Source organism: Thamnophis elegans, chromosome 2, assembly GCF_009769535.1.
Source record: "Thamnophis elegans isolate rThaEle1 chromosome 2, rThaEle1.pri, whole genome shotgun sequence".
Lineage (NCBI taxonomy): Eukaryota > Metazoa > Chordata > Lepidosauria > Squamata > Colubridae > Thamnophis > Thamnophis elegans.
This window is the reverse complement of record NC_045542.1, coordinates 46,819,621-46,832,653: the sequence shown is the minus strand read 5'-3', so window position 1 is coordinate 46,832,653 and position 13,033 is coordinate 46,819,621. Positions and strand designations below refer to the sequence as shown.

The window sequence follows — 13,033 nt, the reverse complement described above, 5'->3', positions numbered from 1 at the left end:
TTTTTTCTATGCCTTTTCTAGAAACAACAGAATCTGCTTGAGTTGATATCTAAATATGATCTGAAGAAGCTGGGTAAAATTATATCTGCTGCCATTATAAAATCCTGGCCAAAGGATGATACAGGGACACCTTCGAAAGATTTTCAAAGTGTACTAAAACACATGTTTGAATGTCAGGAGAGCAACTATATATTCACTTTCAATCGTATGTAAATCATTTACAAAGTCATTTTTATAGTCTGAGGGAATAGTTAAACGGTCAAAGTAGCTACATAACAGGAAATAGCTACATAATATGGAATAATGCAGGAGTTGTATTGGATATTTGATACATTTGGATATTTGATACATGTATATTGTATGAAATCATGAGAAAATAGCAATCTGCTTCATGAATGTTCATTGATATTTTGATTGAAAGAAAACATACTATTTTTTTTTTTAAAAAATTCCCCTTTGGCAAAATAATAGAGTTATATCTGTGTACAGGGCTAAAAAATGAGAAATAGGAATGTAAGTGAGATAGGAAAGTAAGAATTCTTGACTTTGTGGCTGTAATTGAGCCCAAAATCATAGTCATATACTGAGGTGGTTGTAATGTGCCTTTCTACATGACCTAACCCAGCCTAATGACTGCACCCTGGCTTTTCCAGGTGTGATTGTTGTGCACAGTGGGAGACTGACACTTTCCCTCCATGCACAGAAGGGAACTACAGCATTGGACTGTGGAAAAGCATTCAGATCTTGGTGATCCGAGCTTTTTCTCCAGCCCAGGGGCTTCATTCTCCTCCTGCCTGCTGGAAGACACTTCACCCCACGTGGGGCAAAATCAATCTTGTCAGGCAGCATTTTTGTTGTTAAAGAGGTTGGGTGAAAATGGATGGGTTTTTTTCTTCTTCTTTGGTATCTCCCTTTCTTTGCTCAAAAAAGGAGCAAAAAAACTGCTTGCCAGTGAGACTCAACTCTCTACAGCAAGCAGGTTTTTTGCTGCCCCTTTAAGAGCAAAACTCCTCCTGACAGAGAAATTTGAATGTTTTTGCTGTCAAGGAGGCTGGCTGAAAAACAGTCCTTTTTTTCAGCAAGCCCCTCGAAAAGAGTACAGGCACAGGGTTTCCAGGGGTTGCTAGCAGGGAAGCCTGCAAATGGTGATCACACTTGCAGGGTGCTTGGCGACTTGTCATAAGCTCCCAGATTGCAGCCATGTGACCATTATTGTAGTCATATGATCATGGGGCCTTCATTGGCTGTAAGTTTGGACACAGATCGTAAGTCCTTTTAGCGCTGTTATAATTTCAAATCGTTGCTGAACTAATTATCATAAGTCAAGGACTACCTGTAAGTCATTTTTCATGGAATTGTTTTCAGGTGACAAGAAGAAAGCTAACTTGAGCAATTTAATTCCCCCAAATCTTATATATATATATTATTTTAATATATTTAATAGGTGCAGAAGTAAGCCAATTTACTGATGAAGCTCGATCGTTAATGACCCTTACTGAAAATATGTTTGAAACTGCTGTTAAAGAACTTGAAACAGGCCATATTCTGATTAAGCATTTGGACTTAATTATAAAACATAAGAAACAATTCATAAGTAAGTATCTTTTACTTATACAAATGGAGAGAGGGATAAATTGTATAAATGTAGTTTAATTACGTACTTAATTGGGTGTTATGAATAATAGATAACCAGGACAATAAAGAAATATATAGTTTGTTTTTACTGTCATCTTAGAGTAGACAGTACTGCATTTTAACCTCTGCACCATGGTGGTAGAGTGGTTAGAATGCAGTACTGCAGGCTACTTTTGCTGACTGCCAATTGCTAGCATTTTTGCAGTTTGGCCGTGATCGGCTCAAAGTTGACTCAGCCTTCCATCCTTCCAAAGTCGGTAAAATGAGGACTCAGATTGTTGGGGGCAATATGCTGACTCTGTAAACCGCTCAGAGGGTGCTGGAGAGCACTGTGAAGCAGTATCTACCGTATTTTTTGGAGTATAATACACACCTTCCCCCCGCCTTAAAAGAGTGTGACAATGTTGGTGCATCTTATACACCGAATACAGCCATTTTTGGCCTTCCGAAGCCCCACCCCCACATCCAATTTTCGCGAAAAATGGGTGAAAAATTGAGGCGTTTTTGCATTTCCCCAGCCCCCAAGCAGCACTCTGCAGGCTTCAGCAGGGCTGGGGGAAGGCAAAAATGCCTCCATTTTTTCTTCAACTGAAGGAAGCTTCTTGGCTGAGAAGCAAAACTTCTTCAAGGAAGAACTAAAAAACTCCAGTTGCCTCTTGAAAAAGCACCTTTGGGACAACCACGTCCTGAACGCCGGAGAAGCTCCATAGGCATTTTGTTAAGTGAATTTTGCTCCATTTTATGACCTTCCTTGCCACAAATTTTAAGTGAATCACTGCCGATGTTAAGTTAGTAACACGGTTGTTAAGTGAATCTGACTTCCCTGTTGACTTTGCTTATCAGAAGATCATAAAAGGGGATCACATGACCCTGTGACAGTGCAACTGTCATAAATATGAGTTGCCAAGTGCCTGAATTTTAATCATATGACCATGGGGATGTTGCAATGGTTGTAAATGTGAAAAATGGTCATGATTACCTTTTTCCAATGCCATTGTAACTGAAGAGTCACTAAATGAACTATAAGTCAAGGACTACTTGTAGTTTGTTTATTTGTACTTCAGCTCAGGCTACAAAATGGAGTTGGGAGGATTCACTTTGTTCTTTCAGACTTCTGTCTAATCCTCCCTCCCTCCCTCCCTCTGAGGAGAGTGACTGATTAGCTATATTAGATACTGAGCCATGGATGCACAGTGGTTAGAATGCAGTACTGCAAGCTACTTCTGCTGACTGCCGGCTGCCTGCAGTTTGATTCTTACCGGTTCAAGGTTGATTCAACCTTCCATCCTTCTGTGTTTTGTAAAATGAGAACTCGGATCATTGGGGGCAATATTCTGACTCTAAACTGCTTAGAGAGGGCTGTAAAATACTGTGAAGCGATATATAAGTCTAAGTGCTATTGCTATTATATATTAGTGTGTTATATTAGAGTGGCTTTACTCTCATTTCAGAAATATTATTCTTGTACTCCTTACTATACTGTATGTATGTTCTGCTCCTTGGGGCCTCTAGTTGATTCCCATTTTTAAAAAAATTATGAAAACACTGAATGTATGGGAAAATTGGAACAGGAAATGGTCTAGGTATGAAATGGCCACAGATTGACCTATTCTAGAAAAAAAAGACATATTACTCGAATGCCCCATAGAATCTCCTTCCAAAGAATACTAAACTTTACACATTGTGAGCATTTTGGCATTTTAGAGTTTCAGGATTATTGCTATCGTGATTTTATGATACACCTGTTTATCTGTTGCCTAAATGGTTTAATGTTTTATATTGTTTAAAGATTTTTGACTATGCACTGTCTGATGAATCCTTTAATCTTCTAGTGCAATGTATGTATGTATATATAAAATTCCCATTTTTGATTACAGAATGCACGGAACAATCACTCCCAAAGGAATTACTGGAAGGACTGAAATTAGAAGAAGTTGTAGATCTGAGACGAAAGGAAGTATTGCATATCAAGAGGGAGCAAAAATATTTGGGAGTCCTCTTGGATATGCTGAGGAAGGTTCAGTGCTACTTAAAAGGTATATTTTTAAAAATGACAATCATTTTAAAATCAGTGTTTATAGTTTCTTCTGCAAATTGTTATCTGATACTTCTTTGCCATTATTGTTAATATCCTCCTAAAATAGAGCTTGAATATATGGAAGGTTGAATGGGAAAGCAACTGAAAACGTGAGAGAAATGGAATAATAATGCAGATATGAAAACATAAACTCTTTAGATTGGTGCTCTAAAATAAATCTTTGGGCAGGTTATATCAAATGCTTAAATGAACTGAAAATTAATATGGTCCAATCTATATTTTTCCCTCTTTTTAAAGTGGATTTAACTGAAGTGGAACAAAAGCACAGCAAAAATCTGGCAGAGAAAACTTTGGATGATGTTGTGAAAGTGAGAGGACACACTTCATGCAATGATGATAGAATAGAGACCCATCTCCATTTGAGTGAAGGACTGAAATCTGTATCTGAAGTTTTCTGTGTTTATAATGCTAGCCACATTTTCTTGCATTGCTGGGAGGAAGCAGCCAAGATGCTGTGGGAAAACATGGAGGATTCAGGCACAGAAGAAACTCTAGCTATAGAGGATGTGTTTGATTGCGTATTTGATCCTTGTTTCAAGAAGTTCCAAAGGATTTATGACAGCTTGAAATTGGGAGACCTCACATTTGCTGAAGTGAACATTCTCTTCAAAGATTTTAAGAATGATTATAAAGAACTCAGAAGTGATTTCAAAATTATGTGCAGCCTGCAGCATGGAGATAATGGAGAATGGATAGATAAACGGATCCAGCAGATCCAACAGTACCATGAACTGGGTTTGGCACTGGATTCTGCTAAAGTTATTGACAAAGTCAAGGACGTTTTGAAACTTTCTGGTGATTTCAGTGTTCTGCAACAATTGCTGAACTTAGTAAGTGCATCTCTTTAACTTGCCATTCAAAAGACAGTCCAGTAACTTAAGAAATTTTGCATAGTTTCAGTCTCATCAAATTATAAAAGTGTGGTATAAATAGTGGCTACATATTCTTACTATTGGAACTACTATTGAGCTATTGGAAATTACAAACCTCTGCTGTATTCCTACATTTCCTAAAAGGAGTGATATTTAGGGGGGAGGTCAGTTCTGTGAATCTCTTTACACCAGAGGGACCAAAAAAAAAGAGAAATTTGTGGAACAAAGGGAGGGGAATTTGGGTGTTCTGTGTGCTGCTTGGGGAATCCAAGCATGGGTTAACTTTGTCCATTAGCCTAGAGACTGAGTTATGTAATTGTTGAACACGCCTCCTCTGACTGGGATAGTTCAGTTTTTTAACTCAGTCCAGCCTTAAAGAGACTAGGATAATAGACAAAATTAGCTCGTCGGACTCGGATTTTCATTTTATCGTGGAACACAATGTGATTGTGGATTGTTGGAATTTGTTCATGTTTGAAATTAAAAGACCTTGCGGTTCCTTGTGGTTCTAGCGGCCGAAGGAACGTTCCTCAGGAGGATTGCCTATCAGGTGCTTGAACGGGTCTAATTAATAGAGGGTTGGTTCGCCACTCTCATTCCTGATCAGTGGCCGTGGTGAGAGTCGGTTCGCCGCTCTCAAGTCGGTGCGGGGGTGAAAAACCCGCTTGTTACCGCCTCCCATCCTCTCTGTTTGCCGCGGAGAGAGGCAGCACGCCATTTTCTCCAGCGGGCGCGTTTATCATACGTCGGATGGCCGTTTCCTAGCATTTCAGAGCCTTGTCTCTGCCACACGGTCCTGGGTGATTTAGTGATGCCATTTCGGCAGCTGATGCCCTTCCTTCCAGACAGAGGAGGACGGCGGCCATTTTGGTGCTAGTTTGAATTTCACGCTGAAATAGTTGCTAGCGCCGGCCATTTTGGGCTGTCAGTAGCTTCGTGCCAGAGAGCAATAGGAAGGGGCAGAGTTTGCCTTTTGCGCTCAAACTGCGGTGGAGTACAGAGAGAGCCCTTGTGCTGCAGAAGTCGGTTCGCCGCCATTCTTTAACACCGTATTGCATCATCGGTCTAACGGAGCCAGCTTGCCACTTTGATAAGAGGTTTGCCTTGTTTTCAGATGTGAGCTTTTGCCTCTCAACTCTCTCCCATCCCCTTCATACCTGCTATGGCTGATCATTCTGTTTCCGGAGGCAGCGATGGAACTTCCAGCTCTTTCCTGCTGCACTCTGAGGCCGCTGGGCCCAGCACCAGGGTGGGTAGGTCTACTACTAGGGCCTCTAGACATAAGGCGTGTGCACCATCAGCAGCCCCAGATAGAGCTGCCAAGTGCAAGGATAAGGCCAAGTCATCAGCCAAGGGCCCTGGGCCCATTAATAGGTCCTCTCCTCCTTCCTCCAGCGGGGATCCAGGGCCGGTCTCCCAATCTTCCCACACCCCTGGGAATAGGTGTGGATGAAGGGGGCTTAGGGTCCTGATCTACCCCAGATTTTCCTGCGGTCGGCCTGACCACGATTCAGGCATCCCCGCGATCAGAGCCCGTGGCCACGTTCACGCCCACGGCTGCAGGCCTCAGGCCTGAGTATGGGGCCAAATTTAACTTGCCTCCAGAACTTCATAACATGATTTCTGCAGCCATTTCCCAGGGGGTGGATGCAGAATTGCAGTGCAGGGCCCAGCGCCCTGTTCCTATCAGCATTGCTAGAGATCTATCTATTTCCTAGGCTGATCCTCCATCACCACCACCTTCAGCTTACAACGAAATTCTGTCTTAGGAGAGGAGGAGGAGGATGTTGCTGCCCTGGAGTTGTTGGATGACGATGGTCTGGTGCAAGACACACCAGCCTTCTCCAGCCTGTTCTGGCCTGCCTTATTTAAATCACTTTTGCATAAAGCTAAAGCAACTACCAAAATGGGAGGTGCCACCACTCAAGCTAGTACGGCTGTGGGCCTTGATTCCACAGACTAGTTTTTGCGGAACAGGTACAGGAACAGGACGTCATACCCTTACTGAAGCTGTTTCTGGACGTTGTTCAGAAACAGTGGTCCCAACCGACTGCTGTTCTGGTGATGGTGACAGGAAACTCTATGCTTCCATACCTGAATTGGATGAGCTCCTTCGGTTCCCTACTGTGGATCTCCCTGTAGCAGGTTTGGCCTCCCTGGCCTTGATTCCTTCTGATATTTCAGAGGTTCTCAAAGCCGAGGATCGTAAGGCCGAACTGGTCATCCGCAAAACGCACCAGGCGGCTACCTGGGCGTTACGGGTGGCCACAGCAGCATCGTTCCTTAATAGGATTTCGTTAGTTTGGTTACAGCAGTGCAGGCTAGGCTTGCCCCCAATGACCTCTGCCTACACCAGGATGTAAATAAGCTGGTGGCGGTGCTGGAGTTTTCCTCAGATGCTACACACAACACGGCCAAGTTTGTGTCTCATGCAGTAGCGTCTAACGTAGCATCCCACTGCCTTCTCTGGCTTCGCCATTGGCAAGCAGGCTATACTCTCAAAATGGCACCTAGCTTCTATCCCCTTCAAGGGCGGCCCTCTTTTTGGGGCCGCATTGGATCCTATTTTAATTAAAAATAGGGACAAGTGTAAAGTGCTTCCTTCATCCAGCCACAGGACAGGGCTCAGGACCGCTCCATTGCCAGGGACAGGGGTCGCCAACAGGGTCAGCAACAGAAGCCCCGGTGGCCATTTTGTGGCACCAATAACTGGTCCTTTCATAGGTACTAGTGACTTGCATGGGGTGGGGCCTATTGGTGGGCGCCTAACATCTTTCACTTTCCAGTGGGCAGAAACCACCTTGGACACGTGGGCACTTCAGACAGTGAGGCTGGGCCTCACTCTGGAATTTCTTGCTATCCCCCCGAGGCATTTCATCAGGTGTCCTGTGCCAAGATGCCAGGTAAAAAGATGCCTGATGGACTCCGAAATCGAACATCTCATTTCCATCAATGCTACAGAAAGGATACCTCAGGGACAAGAAAGGTTAGGCTTTTACTCTATCCTGTTCTTAGTTCTCAAAAGCTTGGGAGGATGGCGAGCCATCCTAGACTTGAAATGGCTCAATCTCTGTCTGAAATACCAGAGGTTCAAAATGCAATCGCTCAAAAGCATCCTAGCCTGCATCTGACAGGGCGACCTACTGACCTCTGTGAATATCAAGGAGGCATACCTTCATGTGCCGATACACCCGTCGCATCGAAGGTTCTTGTGGTCCCAGTTTGTGGGGCACCATTTCCAATACTGCTCCCTGCCATTTGGCCTTTCATCGGCCCCACAGACCTTCATGAAGTTGTTGGCGGTGATTGCGGCATCCCTTCGATCGATTCCTGTAAGGGTCAGTTGTTATTTAGACAACATCTTGATACTGTCGTCTTCCCCAGATCTGGCAAGGCGGGATTTGCAGACCACGATCGAAGCCTTGCAACTTCACGGCTTCATTTTGAACTTTCCAAAAAGTCACTTGCACCCGACCACGTCCCTCCTCCATCTCGGGACCATCAGCGACTCCGAACAGTGCATGGTGTCGCTTTCCCAGGAGAGACGCCGAAGCCTTCAGACCCTGGTGAGTCAGGTACAAGTGCAGTGATCTCTTCCCCTCACTGTCCTTTCCCAACTGCTGGGGAAGATGATCTCATGTATAGACATTGTCCCATGGTTGAGGTTTCATGCACAACCTCTCCAGTGGGTTTTGCTCCCATTTCAGAGGGCTCACACACAAACCAAGCTCCGGTTACCTCCCAAAGTGTTGTGATTGCTCCGCTGGTAGACATCTTCCAAGATCTTCAAAGGGTGCCTCTTCAAGGAGCTGGACCACATTGTAGTAACAACAGACGCGAGTCTATTTGGATGGGGAGCCCACGCCTTGGACCAAGTGACGCAGGGTCGCTGGAGTGTCCAGGAGTTGCAGAACAGCATCAACTGGCTAGAACTTCGAGCAATCCACCTAGCCCTCTGCGACTTTCGAGACCTGGTGACAGCCAAACACGTTTTGGTTCTCATGGACAATGTTGCTTCCAAGGCGCATGTCAACCGCCAGGGAGGCACCAAGTCCCAGGCCTTGATGCTGGAGGCGTAATGTCTTCACCATTGGGCAGAGACTCACCTGTTATCACTTCGATCAGAACACATATCGGGCACAGCCAATGTACAGGCGGATTGGTTGAGCAGAACCACAGTAGACCAGACAGAGTGGCAACTCCATCCGACTCTGTTTCAGGAACTGTCTCACTGTTTCGGCCGTCCCCAAGTGGATCTTTTTGCTCAACTGCACAATACACACCTGTTGAGGTCCTTCACCAGGTTCTATGTACTGGAAGGCACTGATGCCCTTTGCAGCCCTGGCCAGAGAGTCTCCTATACGCCTTCCCGCCTCTCCCACTTGTGCCGCTGGTCATCCAGAAGTTTTTGTCGGAGCAGGCGGAAGTTCTCCTGGTTGCACCTATGTGGCTCAGACGCCTTTGGTATGCCGACCTGGTCCATCTTTCAATATCCCGACCGTGGAGAATTCCAGATGACCAAATAACTCTATCCCAGGGGGTTCTCATTCACCCGAACCCCCAGCTACTATAATTAGCCATGTGGCACGTGAGCGGATGATCCTGATCTGTCAGCACTTCTCTGGCAAGGTTATCGCCACAATCCAAGCGGCTCGCTGTCCATCCACGACACGGATTTATGAGGCTACCTGGCAGGCCTTTGCAGGTGGTGCCAGTCAGTCTCTGTGGACCCAATTACGGCATCCATCCCACGGATTTTAGACTTCTTGCAATTGGGCATGGACAAAGGGCTAACTCCCAGCACTCTCTGTCGACAAATTGCAGCATTGTTGACTGTGATTGGAGGTGGCCAGGGCCGTTCCCTTGCTCACAATCCTAGGGTCCGGTCCTTCCTGAAGTGCGCATCTAACCTCAAACCACCGGTAGTCCATCGTTATCCTACATGGGATTTGCCCCTAGTGCTTAGAGCTCTCATGGCTGAGCCTTTCGAGTCCATTCGTGCCATCAGTCTCAGATTGTTGACCCTCAAAACCATCTTCTTAGTGGCGATTACATCCGCTAGAAGGGTCTCAGAGCTGGTAGCATTATCAGTTCGTGAGGATCTCTGTATATTCCATTCAAACAGAGTCACCCTACGATTGGATCTGGCATTCCTGCCAAAAATTAACTCTTTGTTTCATAGGGCGCAAGAACTTATTCTTCTAGACTTTTGTTCTCAACTGCCACACCCTGAGGAACGAAGGTGGCACCACCTCGAAGTTCGCAGGGCACTCCATCATTATGTGAAACATAGGCCTCATTCAGGAGCTCGGAGGCGCTCTTCGTGTCTTTCCAGCCAGCATCCATGGCACAGAAGGTGTCATCAAACACCATCGGACCTTGGTTTGAAAGCGTGTATTGCCCTCGCATACGAATCCCGATCCCGACATGCACCCAGGCGTATCACTCCCCATTCCACCAGGAGTGCGGCCACAATGGCAGCCTGGGCAACACAGGCCTCGGTGGACGACATACGTAGGCGGCGACCTGCTCATCAACGTCGCCCTTCATCAGACATTATAAAGTGGACATGTATGCCTTGGCGGAGGCTTCCTTTGGGTGGCGTGTCTTACAGAGGGTTGTACCATCATCCACGCCCCCTGACCAGCCTACGTCCTGCCCTTGAAGCTCATTGCTTTGGCATGTCCCATGCTTGGATTCCCCAAGCAGCGCACAGGAGAATGACCGTTGACTTACCAGAACGGTCCTTCTATGTGCGCTGTGAGGGGAATCCAAACCCACCCTTGGCTGGTCCGGGCATTGGCATTGACTTCACACTCACACGCACGCAACGCGTCTACTTACCTACTTACCTTCTTGTATGCTGATTCATTTGCTTCTCTTGGATCAGCTGAGCCTTCTTACAAAACTGAACTCAGAGGAGGCGTGGTCAACAATTACATAATTCAGTCTCTAGGCTAATGGACAAAGTTAACCCATGCTTGGATTCCCCTCGTAGCACACATAGAAGGACCATTCAGGTAAGTCAACGGTCGTTCTTAACATGCAATATTTTTATTCCATGTAATTTATTCTTCAGACAACTGAATTCCAGGCCTTCCAAGAAGAAAAGCTTTCTTCTATGAGCCCTTCATTGATGGATGCTAAGAAACTGCTGCAAGATATTACTAAAGAACGTCGCCTGTGCCTCAAAGAGCTGGCAATTAGGAAGGAGTTTGTTAACTGGGTCAAAGAGGCTTTGGAAGGTAGAACTAATATATCTCTGTTGTTTCCCCAAGGAAAGCTTTAACTGTACTTTATGTTGGATCGAGCTGTTGTTTATCAAATTGGAATCTGCAGGAAGACACGTGGACAGAGAAAACATACAATTTAATGAAAGCTTTTTTTTATCTTTTCGAATATTTTCGTTTTCTTTTCTCCGTCTGACATGTTACTTCTAGGCTTTCCCTCCCTTGGATTCTTTATTTGCATGTACAAGGAGGAACATCTTCTTGAATGTGTATTTCCTTTGCCTATTGTCTATCCAGAGCTAAAGTATGAATTAAACCTTGATAAATAGAACATCTAAATGCATCAGGGGTGGGTTTCAGTACGGGCGTACGGTTGGTGAAATTTAGCGTGCCTTCCCGTACCCCTTCTTCCAGAGGCCCTGTACCGGAACGCTCCTTCCCCTATCCTATCCACCCCCCTCCCCGCTCGTTCCCCCTACCCGCCCGGTCGCCGCTTGCTTGCCCTGCCCATCCAGACAATGCTTGCCCCACCCACCCACTTCATTTGCCCGCCCAGCCGAGGCTGCAGGCGGCCGGGGAGGTGGGGGGAATGCTGCCCATCTGCCTGCCCCCTCCAGAAGAAACCGGGTGGGCCCTGGGACGGTCAGCAGCCCACGCGCCACTGCCATGTGACCGCTCTCCTTCAGGCAGGCAGAAAGTGAAAGGAGGTGTGCGTAGCTGAGGGAAAAGGAGCCTGCCGTTTGCTTCCTTCATGCGTTCGGGCAGTGGGGCTGCTTTCTTGCACGTCTTCTTTCTTTCTCCAAAGGTGAAAGGTACAATGGAGAACAAGAAGCCATAAGTGATGACGGCAGCAGCAACAACATCAGAAAGATCAATGTTGGGAGTGGGGCACATAGACATTAAATGATGTGGTGATGACAGGATTATTACAGGAGCCAGCAGCAGATTAAAATTGGGTGGTAGCTACTGGATAAGGGGAACGTTGATGATGTAGACAGCTGAGGAAACTGAGAAGATGCCAATATGAGCTCAAGATATTGGCATCCAGGACTGGTAAAGCACCAGCCATTGGAGGAGCCTGAGATGTTGTGAGATACCCCAGAGAATCCCAGGGTGCTGCTAACAGCCAGAGGCCAGTAGGTATGATGTAGTAACCTAGGGAGAAAGTCTGCCCACATTTCAAAACTTGTACCCAGCCACAAAGCCAAGAACCTGCTCTCAACCCAAAGCCCAATTGCAGTAATACAATACTAACTGGGCATACAGAGAACTGTGTTGAATTGGCTGATAATGGAATAAAGACAATGGAAGAATAAGGTATACCAAAGACTTTGTAAGAAAGATGGAACTAAGACATAGGATAAACCAAGATAAAGGTCATAATTACATGAATACTGGGAAATAGTATAGGTAGTTCTCGACTTACAACAGTTTGCTTAGTGATGTTTCGAAAGTTACAACGGCGGTGAAAAAAGTGACTTATGACCATTTTTTTATATTTATGACCATTGCAGCATCCCCATAGTCATGTGATTTATATTCGGATGCTTGACAACTGACTCATATTTATGATGGTTGCAATCCCCTTTTATGACTTTCTGACAAGCAAAGTCAATGGGGAAACCAGATTCACTTAACAGTCAAGTTACTAACTTAACAACTGCACTGATTCACTTAACAAATGTGGCAAGAAAAAATCATAAAATGGGGCAAAACTCACTTAACAAATTTCTCACTTGGCAACATACATTTTGGGCTTGAGGACTACTTGTAATTCTGAATCAAAGGCTATATAGCTGTAGCTTGTCTGTAAAAAGATAATGATAAAAATACCCTATTCATGGGATCTACTGAATATTGCTTTATGCCTGAGGGCCCACATCCCCAGATTTAACCTACAACATATGGGAAAGTGGCTAATGAATATTTGGGGCTGATTGTGGAGGAAAGTTAGAAAAATGAGTAGTAATAGCAGCATCATAATATGGCTGGCACCAAGTGAGACTTAATATTGTAGGATAACAAGAGACTGAGTAACTGCAACAGTTTGTACTAGTCATCTCCATGGAACTAGTGTGCAGGTAAGATCACTCCACATCACTCTTAAGGATCTCTTGGTAATAGAAGAATTTGTGTGCAAGTGGACAACCGGCTGCTGCTCCTGTACATTGATAAAGACTTTGAGGGGGCCGGTCTGT

At 45.3% G+C, this 13,033-nt stretch overlaps 1 protein-coding gene across 2 annotated transcripts in view; it reads left to right on the top strand.

The window, feature by feature from the left end:
• RNF213 (ring finger protein 213) overlaps nucleotides 1-13,033 on the top strand; it is a 147,155-nt gene that overhangs the window by 53,011 nt on the left and 81,111 nt on the right. For both annotated transcript variants that reach the window (XM_032212395.1, XM_032212394.1), the window contains 5 exons: nucleotides 22-205; nucleotides 1,445-1,594; nucleotides 3,513-3,671; nucleotides 3,971-4,563; nucleotides 10,685-10,850. In XM_032212395.1, coding sequence (XP_032068286.1) covers nucleotides 22-205; nucleotides 1,445-1,594; nucleotides 3,513-3,671; nucleotides 3,971-4,563; nucleotides 10,685-10,850 — 1,252 coding nt within the window. The remainder of the gene's footprint in view (nucleotides 1-21; nucleotides 206-1,444; nucleotides 1,595-3,512; nucleotides 3,672-3,970; nucleotides 4,564-10,684; nucleotides 10,851-13,033) is intronic.